General features: G+C 36.1%; 1 protein-coding gene across 1 annotated transcript in view; it reads right to left on the reverse strand.

Moving 5' to 3' along the window:
* LOC133632783 (GDNF family receptor alpha-2-like) overlaps nt 1-21,600 on the reverse strand; it is a 287,070-nt gene that overhangs the window by 35,775 nt on the left and 229,695 nt on the right. Inside the window, exon 7 of the mRNA XM_062025454.1 lies at nt 8,540-8,682. Coding sequence (XP_061881438.1) covers nt 8,540-8,682 — 143 coding nt within the window. The remainder of the gene's footprint in view (nt 1-8,539; nt 8,683-21,600) is intronic.

Consider the following 21,600-nt stretch of genomic DNA (forward strand, 5'->3'; position numbering starts at 1 on the left):
CAGCAGCATTGGTGAGGGAGGGGCGGAGACAGAGAGAGCGAGAGAGTTGTTAACACGCATGCGTCGCCAGGCTCAGCTTTTTATTGATAGATTTATTAGATTTAATTTTTTATTATCTATAGCAGGGGTGTCAAAAGTGTGCCCCGGAGGCCATTTGCGGCCCACAGCTAATGTTTTAAAGGCCCACAGCACATTCTAAAAATACTATTAAAATAAACAAAAACATAACAAAAGTGAAATAAAAAAGCTTAAAGGTGAAATGTAATTTAGAAAAAGTTGCAATGTTGACTAATAAAACAAAGCTGTTTTTTTTTCTTTCAAACTATCATTGCTCAAAACATAATAAGGAATCAAAATCATTGTTATTATGAATTATAGTACACACACTCTGTCAATTCTCTTATATACTCTTTCATTCTAGACTTCTAGAGTCTTTGATTATCACATCACTCTAAATGTATAGACTATAAAGTTCACAAACAAAAAGAGGGATCCTGGTGGGCCAGGCCAATCTTTCCTTATCTCTAAACTAAAACTGGGGAAATGCGTAGAGTGTTCTGGGCTTCAGACATGATTTTATTTCAGAATTCCTTGAGAGAAAAAACGCCTGGTTAGGCTTTGTGTATGTAAAGTTAAAGTTAAAGTACTTCCTTGGTTTACAGCTATGTTGTTATTATGCTGTTTGTTACTTATGTAAGTTATGCTGCAGCTATTTAAAATAGTTTTGTCAATTTGTTCTGGCCTGAAATAAATTGGCCCTTTGAAACATATCTTTGTCTTTGTGTGTTGTATGTAGAGCACATTGCTTAGCAGAGTTCAGTGATGCAAATGCATGTAGAGTTGATCAACACATTGTATTATTCTCCAGTGCAATAACAGTACTGACATGAAGGCTAAAAGGGCATTAATGGGAGCTTTAAAAAAAGAAAAAAAAAGAAAAAAGAAACTAAATAGTTACTTTTCACAGTAACGCATTACTTTTTGGTGTAAGTAACTCAGTTAGTAACTGATTAACTAGTAACTCTAACTAGTTACTGGTTTTCGGTAATCAACCCAACACTGTATATGTGTGTATATATGTACATACATACATACATATATATATACATATATATATAAATATATGTATATGCATATATATGTATGTATATGTATATATATATATATATACATATATATATATATATATATATATATATATATATATATATATATATATATATATATACACACACACACACACACACATGTAAATATATATATATATATATATATATATATATATATATATATATATATATATACACACATATATATGTGTGTATATATGTACATATATACACATATATATGTGTGTATATATGTACATATATACACATATATATGTGTGTATATATGTACATATATAAATATATATACAAACATATATATATGTATATATATATGTATATGTATATGTATATATTTATATATATATATATATATATATATATATATATATATATATATATACATACATATATATATACATATACACATATATATACGCATTTACATACATATATACACACATTTACATACATATATACACATACATATATAAATAAATATATATTATCTATATATGTATATATATGTATATATATATATATATATATACATATATATACATACATATATATATACACACATTTACATACATATATACACATACATATATAAATAAATATATATTATATATATATATATATATATATACATACATATATATATATATATATATATATATATATATATATATATATATATATATATATATATATATATATATATATATATATATATATATATATATATATATATATATATATATATATATATATATATATATATATATATATATATGAATATGTGTATTAGGTACCGGTACCAAAATGTATTTTGATACTTTGATACTTTTCTAAATAAAGGGGACCATAAAAAATGTCATTATTGGCTTTATTTTAACAAAATAATCTTATGGTACATTAAATTATGTGTCTTATTCAAATCAAAGAACAATTGTGGCCTTAACTAAAATAGTGAACATACAAGACAACTTGTCTTTTAGTAGTAAGTAAACAAACAAAGGCTCCTAATTAGTCTGCTGACGTATGCAGTAACATATTGTGTCATTTATCATTCTATTATTCTGTCAAAATTATGATGGACAAGCTGTAAAAAAAAAATCATTAATCTAATTGTTCATTTACTGTTAATATCTGGTTATTTTCTCTTTTAACATGTTTTATCTACACATCTATTAAAATGTAATAATCACTTATTCTTCTGTTGTTTGGATACTTTACATTACTTTTGGATGATACCACACATTTGGGTATCGATACGATATCCAGCCTACATTTACTTTAAATATGACCATATATTGGTTATATTCCAAGTCCTCATGTGTCCATGGAAGTATTTCCTGAGATTATAAACATAATATCCTTTTTTTTTTAAAGAAAAAAAATATTTTGTGACTATAAAATATTGATGTAATCATAGCAGTATCGACTAGATACACTCTTGTACTTGGTATCATTACAGTGGATTTCAGGTTCAGACCCACCCATGTGTTTACATTGTTAGCGGTTAGCTATTGTATCCTCCTACGGTGTGTAGTGAAGCATGATTAGCTATTCCTCGTCCTGCAGCGATGATACTGGTAAGAAACTCACTTTAATCGTCGCCATGGAGACGAGGATTAGTGAGTTAGAAGTAGTTCCAGCAACTTAAATAGACTTGATTAATGGGTGCACTGTCAAACAAAGTAAAAGGTGCCACGACGTCAAGTTCTTCCACACCATGTCTTTATGGACCTTGCTTTGTGCACTGGTGCGCAGTCATGTTGGAGGAGGAAGGGGCCCGCTCCAAACTGTTCCCACAAGGTTGGGAGCATGGAATTGTCCAAAATGTTTTGGTATCCTGGAGCATTCAAAGTTCCTTTCACTGAAACTAAAGGGCCAAGCCCAACTCCTGAAAAACAACCCCACACCATAATTCCCTCCACTTCGTGGCTGAGTTGCTGTTGTTCCCAAACTCTTCCATTTTCTTATAATAAAGCCGACAGTCGACTTTGGAATATTTCAAGAAATTTCAAGACTGGATTTGTTGCACAGGTGGCATCCTATGACAGTTCCACGCTGGAAATCACTGAGCTCTTGAGAGCAGACCATTCTTTCACAAATGTTTGTAGAAACAGTCTCCATACCTAAGTGCTTGATTTTATACACCTGATTAGGACACCTGATTCTGATCATTTGGATGGGTGGCCATATACTTTTGGCAATATAGTGTATGTGCATGCCCGGACATCCATCCGTCCATCAACAGGAGTCATGACGACGTCCTCCCAATTTATCTGTCATGGAAGTTTGACACGTTTTAATTGCCAGGCGTGGAACGCAGGGCTGCCCGAAACGTCCCCGAAGCTCGCTCGCTAATTATAGACTTCCCGCTTGAGTAAGCGCACGTCTTATTGTTTCCTAATTACCATTTTTACAATAAATTAAATGCCGTGTTGCTGGTAGACAGGCACAGATCGGTGCATCAATGCCGTCATGGAGGTTACGCAGTGAACCGCAGGTAAAGCAACACACACACATATATATATATATATATATATATATATATATATATATATATATATATATATATATATATATATATATATATATATATATATATATATATATATATATATATATATATATATATATATATATATATATATATATAGCCTGTATATACAGTACAGGCTAAAGGTTTGGACACACCTTCTCATTTCAATGTGTTTTCTTTATTTTCATGACTATTTACATTGTAGATTGTCACTGAAGGCATCAAAACTATGAATGAACACATGTGGAGTTATGTACTTAACAAAAAAAGGTGAAATAACTGAAAACATGTTTTATATTCTGGTTTCTTCAAAATAGCCACCCTTTGCTGCGATTACTTTTTTCGCACACTCTCGGCATTTTCTCGACGAGCTTCAAGAGGTAGTCACCAGCAATGGTTTTCACTTCACAGGTGTGCTTGAAGCTTATCGAGAGAAAGCAGAACTCAGAGCAAAGGGTGGCTAAAATAAAGAAAATAAAAAAAATGCATTTAATGAGAAGGTGTGTCCTAACTTTTGGCCTGTACTGTATATACATAAATATATATATATATATATATATATATATATATAAAATATATATGTGTAAATATATATATATTCAATATATGTGTAAATATGCATATATGTGTACAAATACATGCTACAAAGAAACATTTATGTTGCTTATATATATAGTCATTTTGCAAATTTATATATATATATATATATATATATATATATATATATAAATATATATATATATATGAATACATATTAATATATATATATATATTCATATATATATATATATACATATATATATATTATATATATATATATATATATATATATATATATATATATATATATATATATATATATATATATACATATATATATATATATATATATACTGTATATATATATATAAGCAACATAAATGTTTTTTTGTAGCATGAGTAACATTATAAAAATTATTATGTAATTAATAGCATGCAATTAGATTGTTTTTTTTTTTTTTAGATATTTTGCATATGTTTTTAAAACAATTAACTAATTGTTAAATAATTAATTATTAATGATTAACTAATGATGTATTAAAACAAAACATGCCCAAAAAGCAGCAAGTGGATCTTGAAGCAATGCAGATAGCAAGCACATTTAAAAGTTATTTGGGAAATTTCAAGTAATATTTATTGTCAGAATAATTGTATATAAGTCATCACACAACTTGCTTGCTTGCAGTTCAGGTGGCCCTGGTTACTATCCACTTGTGCTCACAAAGCTGTCCTTGTTTTATCATGCAAAGGCGGACAGCTTTTAAATCTCCACTGTGTGTCTGGAATGCGCCTCGCCGTAGAGGTGTTTTTTTTTCAGATTTGGACAGCCACGAGAGGGGCCTCGTCAGGACCCGAAGTCTCCAAGAAGATAAGGCGGACGAGCAGAGAAGGGGCAAACCTGACACCGCTCCAAGCACATTTGGTTTTAAACAGTTTATGAACCAGTGCTAGGCTGCTGCATAATGTGAACCCTCCCCTTAGAAGCAGCTTCAGCTATGTAATCAGGGAATGCCCAAATAAATGGGGAGGCGCTTGAACTTTTTCCTCAGAGCGTGGGGTGACACTGTACGAGGGTGCAGTTCCACGCGCTCTCCTCATGAGCTAAATTGAATCCTGTCCCTGTTTGATTCCTTGCTTCTTGTCCTGTTTGATAGATGGTTCGGTGTTTGAACCTGACATTTATTATTGTATTTATTAAACACACGCATATATATGTGTATATATAAATATGTATGTATATATTATGTCTTTCAAAATAGTTTAAAACAGCATTTTGTTGCAATTTATTTGGCAACACATAACAAACCCCAAAAACAGGTTTTCTGTTCAGAAAGGCAAGTAATAATTGTAATTTGTCATTTAACTCGATAACTAATGATATGTTTTGGCTTTTTGTTGAAAAATCATGGATAGCAATTCTAAAAATGTTATTTAGCATTAAAAATATTATTTCGGTGAAAGCCCTTCTGCACGTTGACTGTTAGAGAAACATAATCAATGTTTTAGTGATTGCACTACAGCGTTGTTCACAAAGTCTCTTTAAAATGAAAGATTAAATTCATCCTACAGCATGTTCTCTGTCTAACGTCATCAGGTTTTTAATCACGTTGCACTCGTTTATTTCCGCTATTCTGTTGACGAAACACGTTCAGTTGCGAAAAAAGGACGACTGGGAGCCCCAGAAAAACGACATCACATCAAAACTTTTAGCGCTGCTGGGTTAAATTTAGCCCCGACATTTCGAAGCGGTTCTCCTGCAAAAAGGTGGGGAAACATCATCAGTCTTGAACCAGATCCCGCACGGGAGAGAAAAAAAAAAAAAAAAAAAAAATGTCGCCTCGCCGAAAGCACAGCATGAAATATCTCATCCCGCGACAAGAGAGACGGAGGGGGAGTTTTTGGCAGCATCCTTCCGTCATCCCTGTCACACTTTATTTCAACGTTTCCGTTCTATTAAAAACAAACGTTTCCGCACCAGACGCTGAACCCGGCTCCGGTCGACTAGGCTGCGGCGTTTCCGAGGAGACGACGTTATCCAGCAGAGGAGGAGGCCCTGGGCCAGTATTTTAGAACCTCTAATCCAGATTAAAACCCACACCTCTCCTTTTTTTCCCCTCCGTGATTCCATTCTGTGCGTGAGACGCACATTATTTCAACAAATGTCATCATCTCTGGGTGTAGCGCAAACCGTCTTATCGCCAAACGTCGGATCTGATGTGCCAATTGCTTTAAGAAGCGTAAAGATTCAAATTTGATGTGAATTTGGACGGCGTGGCGTGCGAGGCTTTGTGATTTTGCCGGCGCCGCGCAAAATCCTCCTTTCACGGAGGACGAGTTGAGGGGTGATTCTGTGGTTCCTCAAGTAATAGGCCTATTATGAGAAATGTATGCAAAGAATGTACCCGTGGATGTGCGGGGAAGGCGGGACCTTTATTTCACCCAGGCGTGACGAGATAAACGCCTTGCGGCTCGTTCCTGCTCGGGTTGTACGGTATACCGCTATTTGTATAGTACCGCGATACTAATGAATCATGTGCGGTACTACACCGCCTCTAAAAAAGTACCAGTCCCCCACCGGTCGTCGTGTCGTGTCATGCAGACGAGCATGTTAGGGTACCGGTACCAAAAGTATTTTGGTACTTTTCTAAATAAAGGGGACCACAAAAAATGTCATTTTTGCCTTTATTTTAACAAAAAAATCTTAGGGTACATTAAACATATGTTTCTTATTGCAATTGTGTCCTTAAATAAAATAGTGAACATACAAGACAACTTGTCTTTTATTAGTAAGTAAACAAACAAAGGCTCCTAATTTAGCTGCTGACGTATGCAGTAACATATTGTGTCATTTATCATTCTATTATTTTGTCAACATTATTAAGGACAAGTGGTAGAAAATGAATTATTAATCTACTTCAGAGGTGTCCAAACTGCGGCCCGCAGCTAATCGTTTACCGGCCCCCCACACATTCTGCAAAAATTGCAAAATTGAAAAAAACATTTTAAAAAAGTGGAATATAGTGAAATCTAATGAGAAAAAGTTGCAATGTTGACACAAAGCTGCCATGAAGGCTGTTTTTTTTTTTTTTGTCTTTGTTTATTTTAATTTTTTTTGCCATTGCTCAAAAAAAAAAAAAGACAAAAAATCTCTGTTACAATGAATTATTACTAAAAAAATGTCACTTTAACATGTTTTATGTGGAAAAAATATTGCATATATTGTGTGGTTGCCATAAAAAAACATCAAAGTTTTATTTGACAAAAGAGCATAATACAAACAAAATAATAGTTCAAACGTAAAATCGACAGATATATCTGAAGTTGATCTCGTAATTTAAGTGTTAAAAGTAAAAAAAAAACTAGCCCCGCCGAGTCCCCCCCCCCACCCCAGGGAAAAAATAAAAAATAAAAAAAAAAAATAAAAAAAAAAATAATTAAATATATTTTTAAAAAAATAATTAAAAGAAGATCACAGACATGCTGACACACAAGGTCACTACCCAAACAACTGGCCGACTCGCAGCACCTCGGAATACCCTGCAGCACCAAGCTACCACAGTAGACGCAGGGACTAGACCCAGCAGGCCCCAACCAAGACGGGCACCCGGAAGGGATGGACGGTGGGACCCAGGAGCTCCAGACACGCAGTCCAGATGCAGTAGCCTGAGGCGCCGACCCCCACCTGACAGGCAGGCCCAGAACGTACCCCCAGAAATATACATACATATCTATATACATACACATATATTATGTTTATAAACTCAGGAAATATGTCCCTGGACACATGAGGACTTTGAATATGACCAATGTCTGATCCTGTAACTACTTGGTATCGGATTGATACCCAAATTTGTGGTATCATCCAAAACTAATGTAAAGTATCAAACAACAGAAGAATAAGTGATTATTACATTTTAACAGAAGTGTAGATAGAACATGTTGAAACAGAAAATAAGCAGATATTATCAGTAAATGAACAAGTAGATTAATACAATTTTTTTTTACAGTTTGTCCTTAATAATGTTGACAAAATAATAGAATGATAAATGACACAATATGTTACTGCATATGTCAGCAGACTAATTTGGAGCCTTTGTTTGTTTACTTACTACTAAAAGACAAGTTGTCTTGTATGTTCACTATTTTATTTAAGGACAAACTTGCAATAAGAAATATATGTTTTTTTATTCAAATAAAGCCAATAATGAAATTTGTTGTGGTCCCCTTTATTTAGAAAAGTACCAAGAAGTACCGAAATACATTTTGGTACCGGTACCAAAATATTGGTATCAGGACAACACCAGTTCCTACACAACGATACACGCAAGTATGGTACCTTCACGATGGTCACAAACGGGGGCTCCGTGGTATATGCCGATCTGTCCGACCCCGTCTTCATCGTGGCCGAGGGGTCGAGGACGGATGCGTTCTTGATCGTCATGTAGTCCAGACCATAACCAAAGGCCTGAATGGCATTTCCTGTAAGGGGACAAAGAAGCAGGGTTTGAAGGTCAGTCATCGTTTGGATTTCGGTTTGGTTTCCAGTTTCCAACGATTCTCAATTCCGATTCTTCTAACCCGGGTGTCAGCAACCCGCGGCTCTAGCTTTTAGCGCCACCCTAATGGCTCCCTGGACCTCTTTCAGAGATGTGTGAACATGGAAAAAGTATATATATAATATGTTTTTTGTTTTAATATATTTTCTGTAGGAAAACAAACATGACACAAACTTTCCTAATTGTTAGAAATCCCACTGTTTATGTTAAACATGCTTGACTGATGAGAGTATTTGGCAAGCAACGTTTTGTCCTACTAATTTCAGCGATCCTTGAACTCATCGTAGTTTGTTTACATGTACAACTTTCTTCGATGCTGCCACAGAAAGACATGTTTTATGCCACTCCTTCTTTGTCTCATTTTGTCCACCAAATGTTTTATGCTGTGCGTGAATGCACAAAGGTGAGCCTTGTTGATTTTATTGACTTGTTGAAGTGCTTATCAGGCATATTTGGTCAATCCATGCAAGCTAATCGACGCTAACATGCTATTTAGGCTAGCTGTATGTACATATTTCATCGTTATGCCTCGTTTGTAGGTAGATTTGAGCTCATTTAATTTCCTTTGCTTATGTCCTCTGTGTATTTAATTTATATTTGCATGTATCATGACACATTATCTGCATGTAATATTGGCTGCATTTCTGATAGTTGTTTGTGTGCCATGTTGTTCCAGACCACAGCAAATGTAACCATTGTAATAAATTCATTAGAAGAAGACAGCCTTTGGGAATTCTAAGCCAGTCATTTCCAGAAGTTATCTCATCCTGTGAGAAGTCTCTATTTTACTAAAGATTTCCAATGTTGCAAAAATGTGTAGAAAAACATTTATAATAAAACATTTTTTATAGTAGGCTAATGCAGCTAATATAGACACTAACATCATGTGTTGCCTTCATTATAACACTTATATAAGGCTTTTAAGTACCGCATAAGTACTGAAAATTTGCACGCCTCGCCATTGTAGTCTGTGACGACACCGTAGTCGATAAGCTTTTTCTTTTTCTCTATCTTCTTGTTATATGGCATTCATTTTCCGCTGTCACCATTTCCAATATATATTAGCGTAAAGTTCTTACTTATATCTGTCAGTAGACTAGCTATCAAAGCGCTAAAATCTATAGTGGGTTTATATATTTCACCCACGGAACTTTAGTTATTAGAGAGTTCCAGTCGGACGGTTTTTCACGGCACACATTTCCGGCGTTGATGTTGCATTATTGAGCCACGGATGAGGAGATGCTGCTTCGTTATTGATTTAAGTAAAGTCTTAATGTCATTAAAACAGTTAGCTCCATCTTTTGACACTTCTTCCACTCCCAAGACGTAGATGACGGGGAGAAGACGCTGTGGAAGGCGAGCCACGTAAATAAGACCGCCCACAAAACGGCGCATCCTGAAGTGACTCAGAAAGCTACTTGAATATGGTCTGTAAAACATCATTTATGCAACATTTTGACCAAAGAACCACCATTACATCTTATGTAAAAGGAAGTGTTTTACATTTCCAAAAAAATCACAATATGACTCCTTTAATGCACCTTATAACCTGGTGCGCCTTTTGTATGAAAATAAACCTGAATAAAAGGCCTTTAATCCAGGAACACCATACCTACCGTCAAGCATGGTGGTGGTAGTATTATGCGCTGGGCCTGTTTTGTTGCCAATGGAACTGGTGCTTTACAGAGAGTAAATGGGACAATGAAAAAGGAGGATTACCTCCAAATTCTTCAGGACAACCTAATATCATCAGCCCGGAGGTTGGGTCTTGGGCGCAGTTGGGTGTTCCAACAGGACAATGACCCCAAAAACACGTCAAAAGTGGTAAAGGAATGGCTAAATTAGGCTAGAATTAAAGTTTTAGAATGGCCTTCCCAAAGTCCTGACTTAAACGTGTGGACAATGCTGAAGAAACAAGTCCATGTCAGAAAACCAACACATTTAGCTGAACTGCACCAATTTTGTCAAGAGGAGTGGTCAAAAATTCAACCAGAAGCTTGTGGATGGCTACCAAAAAGCGCCTTATTGCAGTGAAACTTGCCAAGGGACATGTAACCAAATATTAACATTGCTGTATGTATACTTTTGACCCAGCAGATTTGGTCACATTTTCAGTAGACCCATAATAAATTCATAAAAGAACCAAACTTCATGAATGTTTTTTGTGACCAACAAGTATGTGCTCCAATCACTCTATCACAAAAAAATAAGAGTTGTAGAAATTATTGGAAACTCAAGACAGCCATGACATTATGTTCTTTACAAGTACATGTAAACTTTTCATCGCGACTGTGTGTATATATATATATATATATATATATATATATATATATATATATATATATATATATATATATATATATATATATAATCCATCTCATTGCAGAATAGACAAACTGCCTTTTCCTTACATTGCACAAAAAAAAGTCATATGTCCACTGATGTTTAAAGACTACACTCGGAGTCTATTTTACGTTTCCCCAACGATTTCGTCAAAAAGAGCGCGCACTGCGGCGCGAGCGTGATGACGTCACGTTATCGATGGGAAAATGCATTTTTAGACAATATGATTTCCCTAAGTGGCTTGGAGACCCAGTAACAAGCGATAGAAAATGGATCGATGGATGGGCGAGAAAGGGCAGATAAAAAAAATTATATAATTAAAAAAACAAAAACAAAAAAAAAAACTTTTTTTTTTTTTTACTCTACCCGCAGGCCGGACTTTGGACGCAGCCGGGCCATATCTGGTCCGCGGGCCGTAGTTTGGGGACCCTTGTTTTAAATGATGTGGCGGCCACCAAATTTCCCTCTAATTTTTCATATGTGTGAGCAAACGCAAAAACTCTTTGAGCATTCAGTGGAGCACATGTGAGCGACGGCAGACGTGCACACTGTGGCCACACCTGCAGCGCACCTGTCCCTAACCTGACTAAATAACACGTTTCCATGAGGCTAATTTCTAATATAAATGTTTAGGCCCACTTACAATGACAATAACAACAAATATTGTTTTTCATAAGCTGTCTATTAGTATTGTTTGTCTGGGTGGAGGTCCTGCTTTGGAAATAATTTGTACCCTTTCAGAGATCACATTTAGTTACCATTAAAACATTCACATGTTGCACAATGAGATGTAAGCATAGGATCATGTGTAGATTCCTGTAACTTTCATTTTGTAAAATATATATTTTTATTAGTATTTCTTTAATATAGTAACAGCATTTCATGATTAATATTAATAAATTAAGATTCTTAATAAATGACACTAGAATAAGCACACGCTTGATTGGTAAATCATACTGTAACGACCTGGACTTACACATTACGTGTGATGTTGGAGTTGTCCGACTTTTTGTGGGGCTGTAAACGCATCACTGGCTAAGTGCCATATGCGCATGTACTGGCGCAAGTGAGAAAGAGCGAGCGGGTGCTGTTGATATGACAAAGTTGGTTTTGGTCTGGTTTGTACGGCAGAAAATGACCAGTTTTGCGAGATATAAATGGTTTACCAATGTTTTTGGTGATGTGTTCATGGCCGACAATAAAGAGTTTCGCTCAATAAAGTTATCGATGGAATCCAAGTCTTCATTAAAGCGTCTCGACAGACGCTACAATAATTGAACAGTGATGACGAAAACTGTTTTCTCTGTGCCGTCAGTTATATTGAAAATTATTATGCGCTTATTTTTTTATTCGATTTTGTGCGCGGCCTAGATTTGCCGTGCGCAGAGGACGCGTGAGCAGTTTGCAATTGCACAGGCGCGTACCTTAGAGGTAACGTTGGCGGTCACTATAAATGATGTAGCGGGATAGATCTGGCCCCTGGGGCTTGAGTTGGACACCTGAATAAAAAATATAAAAACAAAGGGCTCTTTGAAGGAACCCTTCCCAAGAGTTATAAGTCCCATCTCTAGCAGACGGAGCACCGAAAATAGGAACTGACGTTTACACACTTGGACGGTTGAATCGGAACGCAAGACTCAGTTCTCATCTATGCTTATGGTTTGTGACTGGTGTAGGGTTGTATTGGTATAGTGAATCATATTTGGTACTTTACCGCCTCTAAAAAGTACCGGTCCCCCACCACCCGCCGTCGTCGTCACATCATGTCATTGCTGGTTTACGAGCAGAGGAGCATGTTCGGCAGCGCACAATCACGGAGTACTTACAAGCAAACACAGTGTGTAGACAGAAAAGGGAGAACGGACGCATTTTGGCTTAAAGAGTAAAGATAAAGGTGAAGTTATAATATTGAAACGCCCTCAAGAAGAGGTGCTTTAAGACATGGCTAGCTAGCTAGCGGCTAAAGTCCAGCCGCTGTCGGCAGTGTTTTAGCTACTTCTAAATCACTAATCCAAATAAAGTAAGTTTCTTACAAGTATCATCCCTGCAGGACGAGGAATAGCTAAACATGCTTCACTACACACAATGTAAACAAACACCATTGGATCTACACCTAACATCCACTGTAATGATACCAAGTACCAGAGCGTATCTAGTCGATATTACTATGATTACATCAATTTTTTTTAGCATCACAACATCTATTTTTTATTTTTTTTATTTATGTTATGTTTATAAACTCAGGATATATGTCCCTGGACACATTAGGACTTTGAATATGACCAATGTATGATCCTGTAACTACTTGGTATCGGATCGATACCTAAATTTGTGTTATCATCCAAAACTAATGTAAAATATCAAACAACAGAAAAATGAGTGATAATTTAATTTTAGCAGAAGTGTAGATAGAACGTGGTAAAAGAGAAAGTAAGCAGATATTAACAGTAAATGAACAAGTAGATTAATAATTCATTTTCTACCACTTGTCCTTAATAATGTTGACAAAATAATAGAATGATAAATGACACAATATGTTACTGCATATGTCAGCAGACTAATTAGGAGCCTTTGTTTGTTTACTTACTACTAAAAGACAAGTTGTCTTGTATGTTCACTATTTTATTTAAAGACAAAATTGCAATAATAAACATATGTTTAATGTACCCTAAGATCTTTTGGTTAAAATAAAGCCAACAATGACATTTTTTGTGGTCCCTTTTATTTAGAAAAGTACCGAAAAGTATCGAAATACATTTTGGTACCAGTACCGGTACCAAACAATCCGAGATTTGTGTTTGAAATCCGTCACCAGGGAGTCCTGTCGGGGGTTCCAGCAGAACACCAGCACCGGGCCGCATTCTATCCTTTATGCAAGCATTCTGTTTAACTTCCTGCAAGAAGATCCCCACAGGGTTCCATACTTTTGGCCACCCATCCAAATGATGAGAATCAGGTGTCCTGATCACTTGGCCCGGCCACAGGTGTATAAAATCAAGCACTTAGGCATGGAGACTGTTTCTACAAACATTTGTGAAAGAATGGGCCGCTCTCAGTGATTTCCAGCGTGGAACTGTCATAGGATGCCACCTGTGCAATAAATCCAGTCGTGATAATTTCCTCGCTCCTAAATATTCCAAGAGTTTGGGAACAACAGCAACTCAGCCACCAAGTGGTAGTCCACGTAAACTGACAGAGATGGGTCAAGCACATAGTGCAAAGAGGTGGCCGACTTTCTGCACAGTCAGTTGCTACAGAGCTCCAAACTTCATGCGACCTTCCAATTAGCCCACGCACAGTACGCAGGGAGCTTCATGGAATGGGTTTCCATGGCCGAGCAGCTGCATCTAAGCCATACATCACCAAGTCCAATGCAAAGCGTGGGATGCAGTGGTGTAAAGCACGTCGCCACTGGACTCTAGAGCAGTGGAGACGCCTTCTCTGGAGTGATGAATCACGCTTTTCCATCTGGCAATCTGATGGATGAGTCTGGGTTTGGAGGTTGCCAGGAGAACGGTACATTTCGGACTGCATTGTGCCGAGTGTGAAGTTTGGTGGAGGAGGAATTATGGTGTGGGGTTGTTTTTCAGGAGTTGGGCTTGGCCCTTTAGTTCCAGTGAAAGGAACTTTGAATGCTCCAGGATACCAAAACATTTTGGACAATTCCATGCTCCCAACCTTGTGGGAACAGTTTGGAGCGGGCCCCTTCCTCCTCCAACATGACTGTGCACCAGTGCACAAAGCAAGGTCCATAAAGACATGGATGACAGAGTCTGATGTGGATGAACTTGACTGGCCTGCACAGAGTCCTGACCTGAACCCGATAGAACACCTTTGGGATGAATTACAACAGAGACTGAGAGCCAGGCCTTCTTGACCAACATCAGTGTGTGACCTCACCAATGCGCTTTTGGGAGAATGGTGGAAAATTCCTATAAACACACTCCGCAACCTTGTGGACAGCCTTCCCAGAAGAAATGGACCGACATCATATTGAACCCTATGGGTTAGGAATGAGATGACACTTCAAGTTCATATGTGAGTCAAGGCAGGTGGCAATATAGTGTATGTTCATCAAAACGCTGGGTTCGTGTCCCCCGCTCGGTCTGTGGAAGCTTTTAGCGACGACTTAATCCCGGCTCAGCGCCCACACTTTGAGATGACCCACCTCAATTTTCCTTTGCAATCAACACCCAGCAAGAAATGAGATCTTGTAAAAAAAACAAAAAAACAAGCGTGTGAGACGCTTGGCTGTGTGCACGCTCTTGCGTCTCAATGTGCTAAACCCTCCTGTTTTTAGTAGCGGCGGAGTACCTTTTCGCCGCTCGTTTCTTTTTGCTCAGGGAGGCAAAGCGTGTAATTGCTTGGCAACCGCCTCCATTGTAAGGTCGGTGTGCAGCGACGACTCTGAATAGATTCGTAGCTATGATCAAATTCACGAGCTCAAAAGATGTTTTGCCACACGTGCGCAGTATTACTCGCCGCCTACGCAGTACTGTGTAAAAACTGCACACCCGACACACCTCAGCATCAGGGCCGCTGGCTCCAGCTAATGAGATCCAATATAACCATTTTACTTTTGTACATCGTGCTTGAACCACACTGTGTTACACTAACACGGGGGGCAGCAACTCGCGGCTCTTTAGTGCCGCCCTAGTGGCTCCCTGGAGCATTTTTAAAAAAGGATTGAAAACGGATAAAGATGGGTGAAAAATATATATTTTTTTGGGAGTATGGTTTTTGATTGAGGACAAACATGACACAAACCTTCCCAATTGTAAGAAAGCCAGCTGTTTAATATGTTTAATAGGAGTATTTGGTGAACGTCACTTTGTCCTACTAATTTCGGCGGTTCTTGAACTCCCCATAGTGTGGACTGTGACGCAACAGTTTGTTTACATGTGAAATCTTCCACGCCTTCTTTGTCTCATTCTGTCCACCAAACGTTTTATACTGTGCGTGAATGCACAAAGGTGCGCTTTGTTGATGTTATTGACTTGTTGGAGTGCTAATCAGGCATATTTGGTCAGTGCATGACTGCAAGCTAATCAATGCTAACATGCTATTTAGGCTAGCAGTATGTACATATTGCATCATTATGCCTCATTTGTAGGTATATTTGAGATAATTTAATATCCTTTACTTTTATCCTCTTTGTATATAATTTATATTTGCATGTCTCGTGACACATTATCTGTATTTAATATTGGCTGCATTTCTGATAGTTGGTTGTGTGCCATGTTATTCCAGACCACAGCAACCGTTACCCGGACTGTGACGCAACAGTTTGTTTACATGTTAAATCTTCCACGCCTTCTTTGTCTCATTTTGCCCACCAAACGTTGTATACTGTGCGTGAATGCACAAAGGTGCACTTTGTTGATGTTCTTGACTTGTTGGAGTGCTAATCAGGCTAGCTGTATGTACGTATTGCATCATTATGCCTCATTTGTAGGTATATTCGAGCTCATTTAATTTCCTTTACTTTTATCCTCTTTGTATATAATTCATATTTGCATGTCTCAGGACACATTATTTGTATGTAGTATTGGCTGCATTTCAGATAGTTTCAGATAGTGTGCCATGTTGTTCCAGACAGCATCTATACCTTTGACCATTAAAAGCCAGTAATTTCCAGGAGTTATCTCACCTTCTGAGTAGCCTCTGATTTACTAATGCTTTCTAATGTTGTAACAATGTGTAGAATAAATATTACATTTCAACATTTCTGTCAACGAAGATTTGCGTCAGCCTGCGGCACTTATTCATTTTGATAGTAGGCTATTATAGCTAATATAGACACTTACATCATGTGTTGCCTTCATTTTAACACTTATATAAGGCTTTTCATTTTTTGCGGCTCCAGACAGATTTGTTTTTTGTATTTTTGGTCCAATATGGCTCTTTCAATGTTTTGGGTTCCCGACCCCTGCACTAACAGTTCGTTTTTTTCCTGACGCCGACCAATACAGTAGCGTAGCAGGCCTAAGTATTCATTAAAACAAGGCAGCGGTTTTATTAAAAATAAACATATGTAATATTTTGGCTACTGTAACATTACACACAATTTGAACAGTGACACTGTGTTTAAATATTTCATTACCGTATTTTCCGGACTAGAGAGCGCACCAATATACAAGCCACACCCACTATTTTTAAGAATGAAAAAAACAAACATTTCCATATATTAGCCGCACCGGACTATAAGCCGCAGACATATATGTTGTGAAATGAGTTATTTAGACATAAATATTTTGTAAATGTTTATTTACATACCTTAATTGTTTACAAACGGCAGTAAAACGGCTGATCAAACAAAACAGAAGGCATCGTCATGGACCCACTAGCTGCGAAAGCCAGCTCTCCAATCAGCTAAACAGACTCAATAACTCCACGGTGACGTTTTGCCGAATTTACTAAGGAATTTGTGAAACTGAAACAATACAAAAAGGAGGCTGTCGTAAGTTAATAACACTAACACAGACACTCGTAAACGTGTTAGCATATTAGTTAATGCTAGCTAGCGTCATTGCATTGCGACAGTACGTACAAATATGCATGAAAACACTCTTATAGACATCACACGCGGGGCGGTTTAGTAAGTGAGAATTGTTTTAGTTATATTGTAAAACTTACAAACGTTGCTTGGAGTGATGGAGTGGGGCATTCTTTTGAGTAGAAATGCTATGGATGATTAGAAGACTCAACGGCAATTCTAGTTCCGGTTGAAAGGACTAAACGGAAGGACACTGCAGCACCTGCAGTGAGCGAACTCGTCTAAAAGATGGCGCCGTAGCACAAACACACTTTATTAGTGTGTTTGCTTGTTTTGCATTGCATCATGGCCGTCAGCAAAGACAAATCAATGAATTAGCTTTATTATTTTTGTAACCCACAGGGTTCAAAACGTAGCAAAAAAGTAGCGGCTTATAGTCCGGAATTAACAGTACATTAATTATTTCTGGCCACTGTAACATTACACGCAGTTTGAACAGTAACACTGTGTTTGAATATTTAATTAAGGGATTATTTGACGTACCACAATTTTTTCACGCATATTTTTGGCCTAAATTAAGTGCTGCATTCTTATGCGTTACCATTAGGGGTGTGCCGATGGATTGGCCCAATTTCGTAAAAAAGTAAGTGATCGCCATTTCCGATTAATGCCTTCTAATGCAGATCATGAATGCCGATGCCATCTGGCTGATACGATCTATTTTTAGACTAATTGCAGCTAATTATGTGTCTCCATACACAGTGTGGAGCCGCTCCCTTGAGCTTTGATTGATTGATTGAAACTTTTATTAGTGGATTGCACAGTACAGTACATATTCCGTACAATTGACCACTAAATGGTAACACCCGAATAAGTTTTCCAACTTGTTTAAGTCGGGGTCCACGAAAAATCAATTCATGGTAATAATAATAATAATAATTGCCTCCATTGCAGCAAATAAACTGCATTTCTGAGTATCTTAAGTATCCTTGTTACCTAACGTTATCACTTACCAAGTTTAAGAAGTGGAACTACGTTACAGCTCGGGATGTCGCGATATGAACATTTCATATTATGGTTATTCTGACCAAAGTTATCATGATTGTCATTTATATCGCGGTATTGTTGCACGTCCTCAAGAAGTATCGAGACCAAGCTATTCAAAAAAGAATAACTCAAATAAATAGGCACTATTTTGCATGTCTTGTGTTTCTTATGCTTCACTGATAGTGTCTTAGTCGTACTATTTTTTTTTTAATGGGTAAGCTTTTATTGTTTTAAATATTGGTTTGTACTGTAGCACTTTGTGTCCAACTCTGTTCAGCGGTCCACGAACGCAACGTAAAAACACTTCCGTCGCTCACTTCGCGCTCTAAGAGGGCAAAGCTTGTATGTTCACTGCACACAATTTAATATCCTAGTTGCTCAAACAGTAATCTATACGTTTGGATTGGGGTATGTCATTTCTTAATGGGGAAAGACGTTAATGTCTCTTGTTTTAATGCTAGCCTTCAAGCTAGCGAGCTGAGAGTTTATCAAAGTTCAGTCACCAATCGTGATTGTTTTTGTTCATTTTTACAAATCCAGTGAAAAATTCCCTGGATATAGGAGGACTTTTGAGGGCACAAACCAGGGGTCCCCAAACTTTTTGACTTGGGGGCCGCATTGGGTTAAAAAAATGTCCGGGCTGTATATATATATATATATATATATATATATATATATATATATATATATATATATATATATATATATATATATATATATATATATATATATATATATATATATATATATATATATATATATATATATATATATATATATATATATATATATATATATATATACATATATATATATGTATGTATATATATATATTTATACACATACTTATATATACATACATATATATATATATATATATACACACATATATATATATATATATACATATATATACAGTATATATATATATACAGTATATATACATATATATACATACATACATATATATATATATATATATATATATATATATATATATATATATATATATATATATATACACACACACACATTTATATACATACAGTATATATATACACATACATATATACATATATATATAAGTATGTATATCAATATATATATACATATATATATACATATATATCAATATATATACATATATATATATATATATATATATATATATATATATATATATATATATATATATATATATATATATATATATATATATATATATATATATATATATTCCGAGCACGATGATGTCACGTTATCGATGGGAAAATGCATTTTTAGACAATATAATTTGCCTGAGAGGCTAGGAGACACCGAGAGTACCAAGCGGTAGAATATGGATTAGAAAGGAAATATTTATAAAAATTATTATTATTCAAAAATAAATAAATAAAATAAAATAAATATTAACTTGGGACTTTCGCAGGCCAGACTTTGGACGCTGGCGGGCCGGATCTGGCCCGCGGACCGTAGTTTGGTGACCCCTGGCACACACCAAAATACTGCATTTAAATGAGAAGCAGATCACCGTTTTTGCTTCAGTTTCGTTAATGTGTACTATTGACGTTTTTGCTCCAACAATTGTATGCAATAAGAGCAATGAAGGAACTCGTTTTAATATCGTGTTGATGTTGTTACACTGTCAATAGCACTCACCTTAAATAGATTGAAAAAGTTACAGTTCATGTAACACAGGTGATTGGTATCGGCCGATCTCACTCATGAATGATCAGTATCGGACTCGGCAGCATAACACTGACGGGAACATCCCTAATTACAGTGCAGCTTTATGTCCTATTATTATGTTCTAGTGGAGGATAAAAGATAGTCACCAAGCAGTTACAATATTGGGTGTTACTTCATCTTTAGAGGGCTCTTGTTGTATCAAAAAAACATATTTAGAAAGTTATGATTATTTTTTATGCTTTAATTATGAACATTTTCGTTCTATTTATACATTTTTTTGGGGAACTATCAGAAATCAAAGCATTCAAATGTGCACATTTTTTAACCTCATTGTGTGAATGCTCCAAAACATTCACACATATGGTTTTCTACACCAAAATTCATCTATTTATTCAACTTATTATTATTATTCTTCTCCAGATTTTGGCGCTCTCTACCTTCCACATTTTTCAACCCATTCAAACCGTTACAACGTCAAAATGTTCAGCCTATTAGGGAATCGCGGGCTTTCCCTTGTCAAATTCCAAAAATTCCCAGATTTCCCAGAATTCCAGGTTTTCCGGGACATTTTTCTCATTCAAAATGAATTGGCCATTTTTCAAACTTCCACCATTTCCAAATGTTTTCAACCTATTCAAATCATTCCACCTTCAACACATCTTGGTCTTTCAAACTACTCTTTTTCCAAGTTAAAAAAAATTCCAGGATTTTCCAGAATTCCTGGAGTTTTTTTCTGGTGACTTCTCCTTCCGCATGTTTCAACCCACTTCAACAGTTCCAGCGTCAAAACATTCCTCTTAATTAGGACAAAAACAAAGTTGTTTTTTGACCTGGAAAAATTCCCGGTTTTCCCGAAATTCCAGGAATTCCGTAATACCATTTCTCAATTCAACATGTTACTACTTCAACATTTCTCGACCGATTGGAAAAATTCCAACACCAACCATTTCATTTCATTTGAACTATCTGCATTTGAGACTGATGCTATCACGTTAGCCCCGTAGCTAAGTTAGCTTCTAATTTTTTAGCTTCTATTTTTTTAGCTTCGCCAAGCTGAAAATTATTAACCGTGTATTTACATGTTCATGGTTTAATAGTATTGTTGATCTTCTGTCTATCCTTCCAGTCAGGGTTTTTTTTTATTTAGTTTCTATCTGCATTTGAGACTGATGCTATCACGTTAGCCCCGTAGCTAAGTTAGCTTCTATTTTTTTAGCTTCGCCAAGCTGAAAATTATTAACCGTGTAGTTACATGTTCAGTCACTG

The sequence above is a fragment of the Entelurus aequoreus genome, linkage group LG17 (genome assembly GCF_033978785.1).
Source record: "Entelurus aequoreus isolate RoL-2023_Sb linkage group LG17, RoL_Eaeq_v1.1, whole genome shotgun sequence".
NCBI classification, from domain to species: Eukaryota; Metazoa; Chordata; class Actinopteri; order Syngnathiformes; family Syngnathidae; genus Entelurus; species Entelurus aequoreus.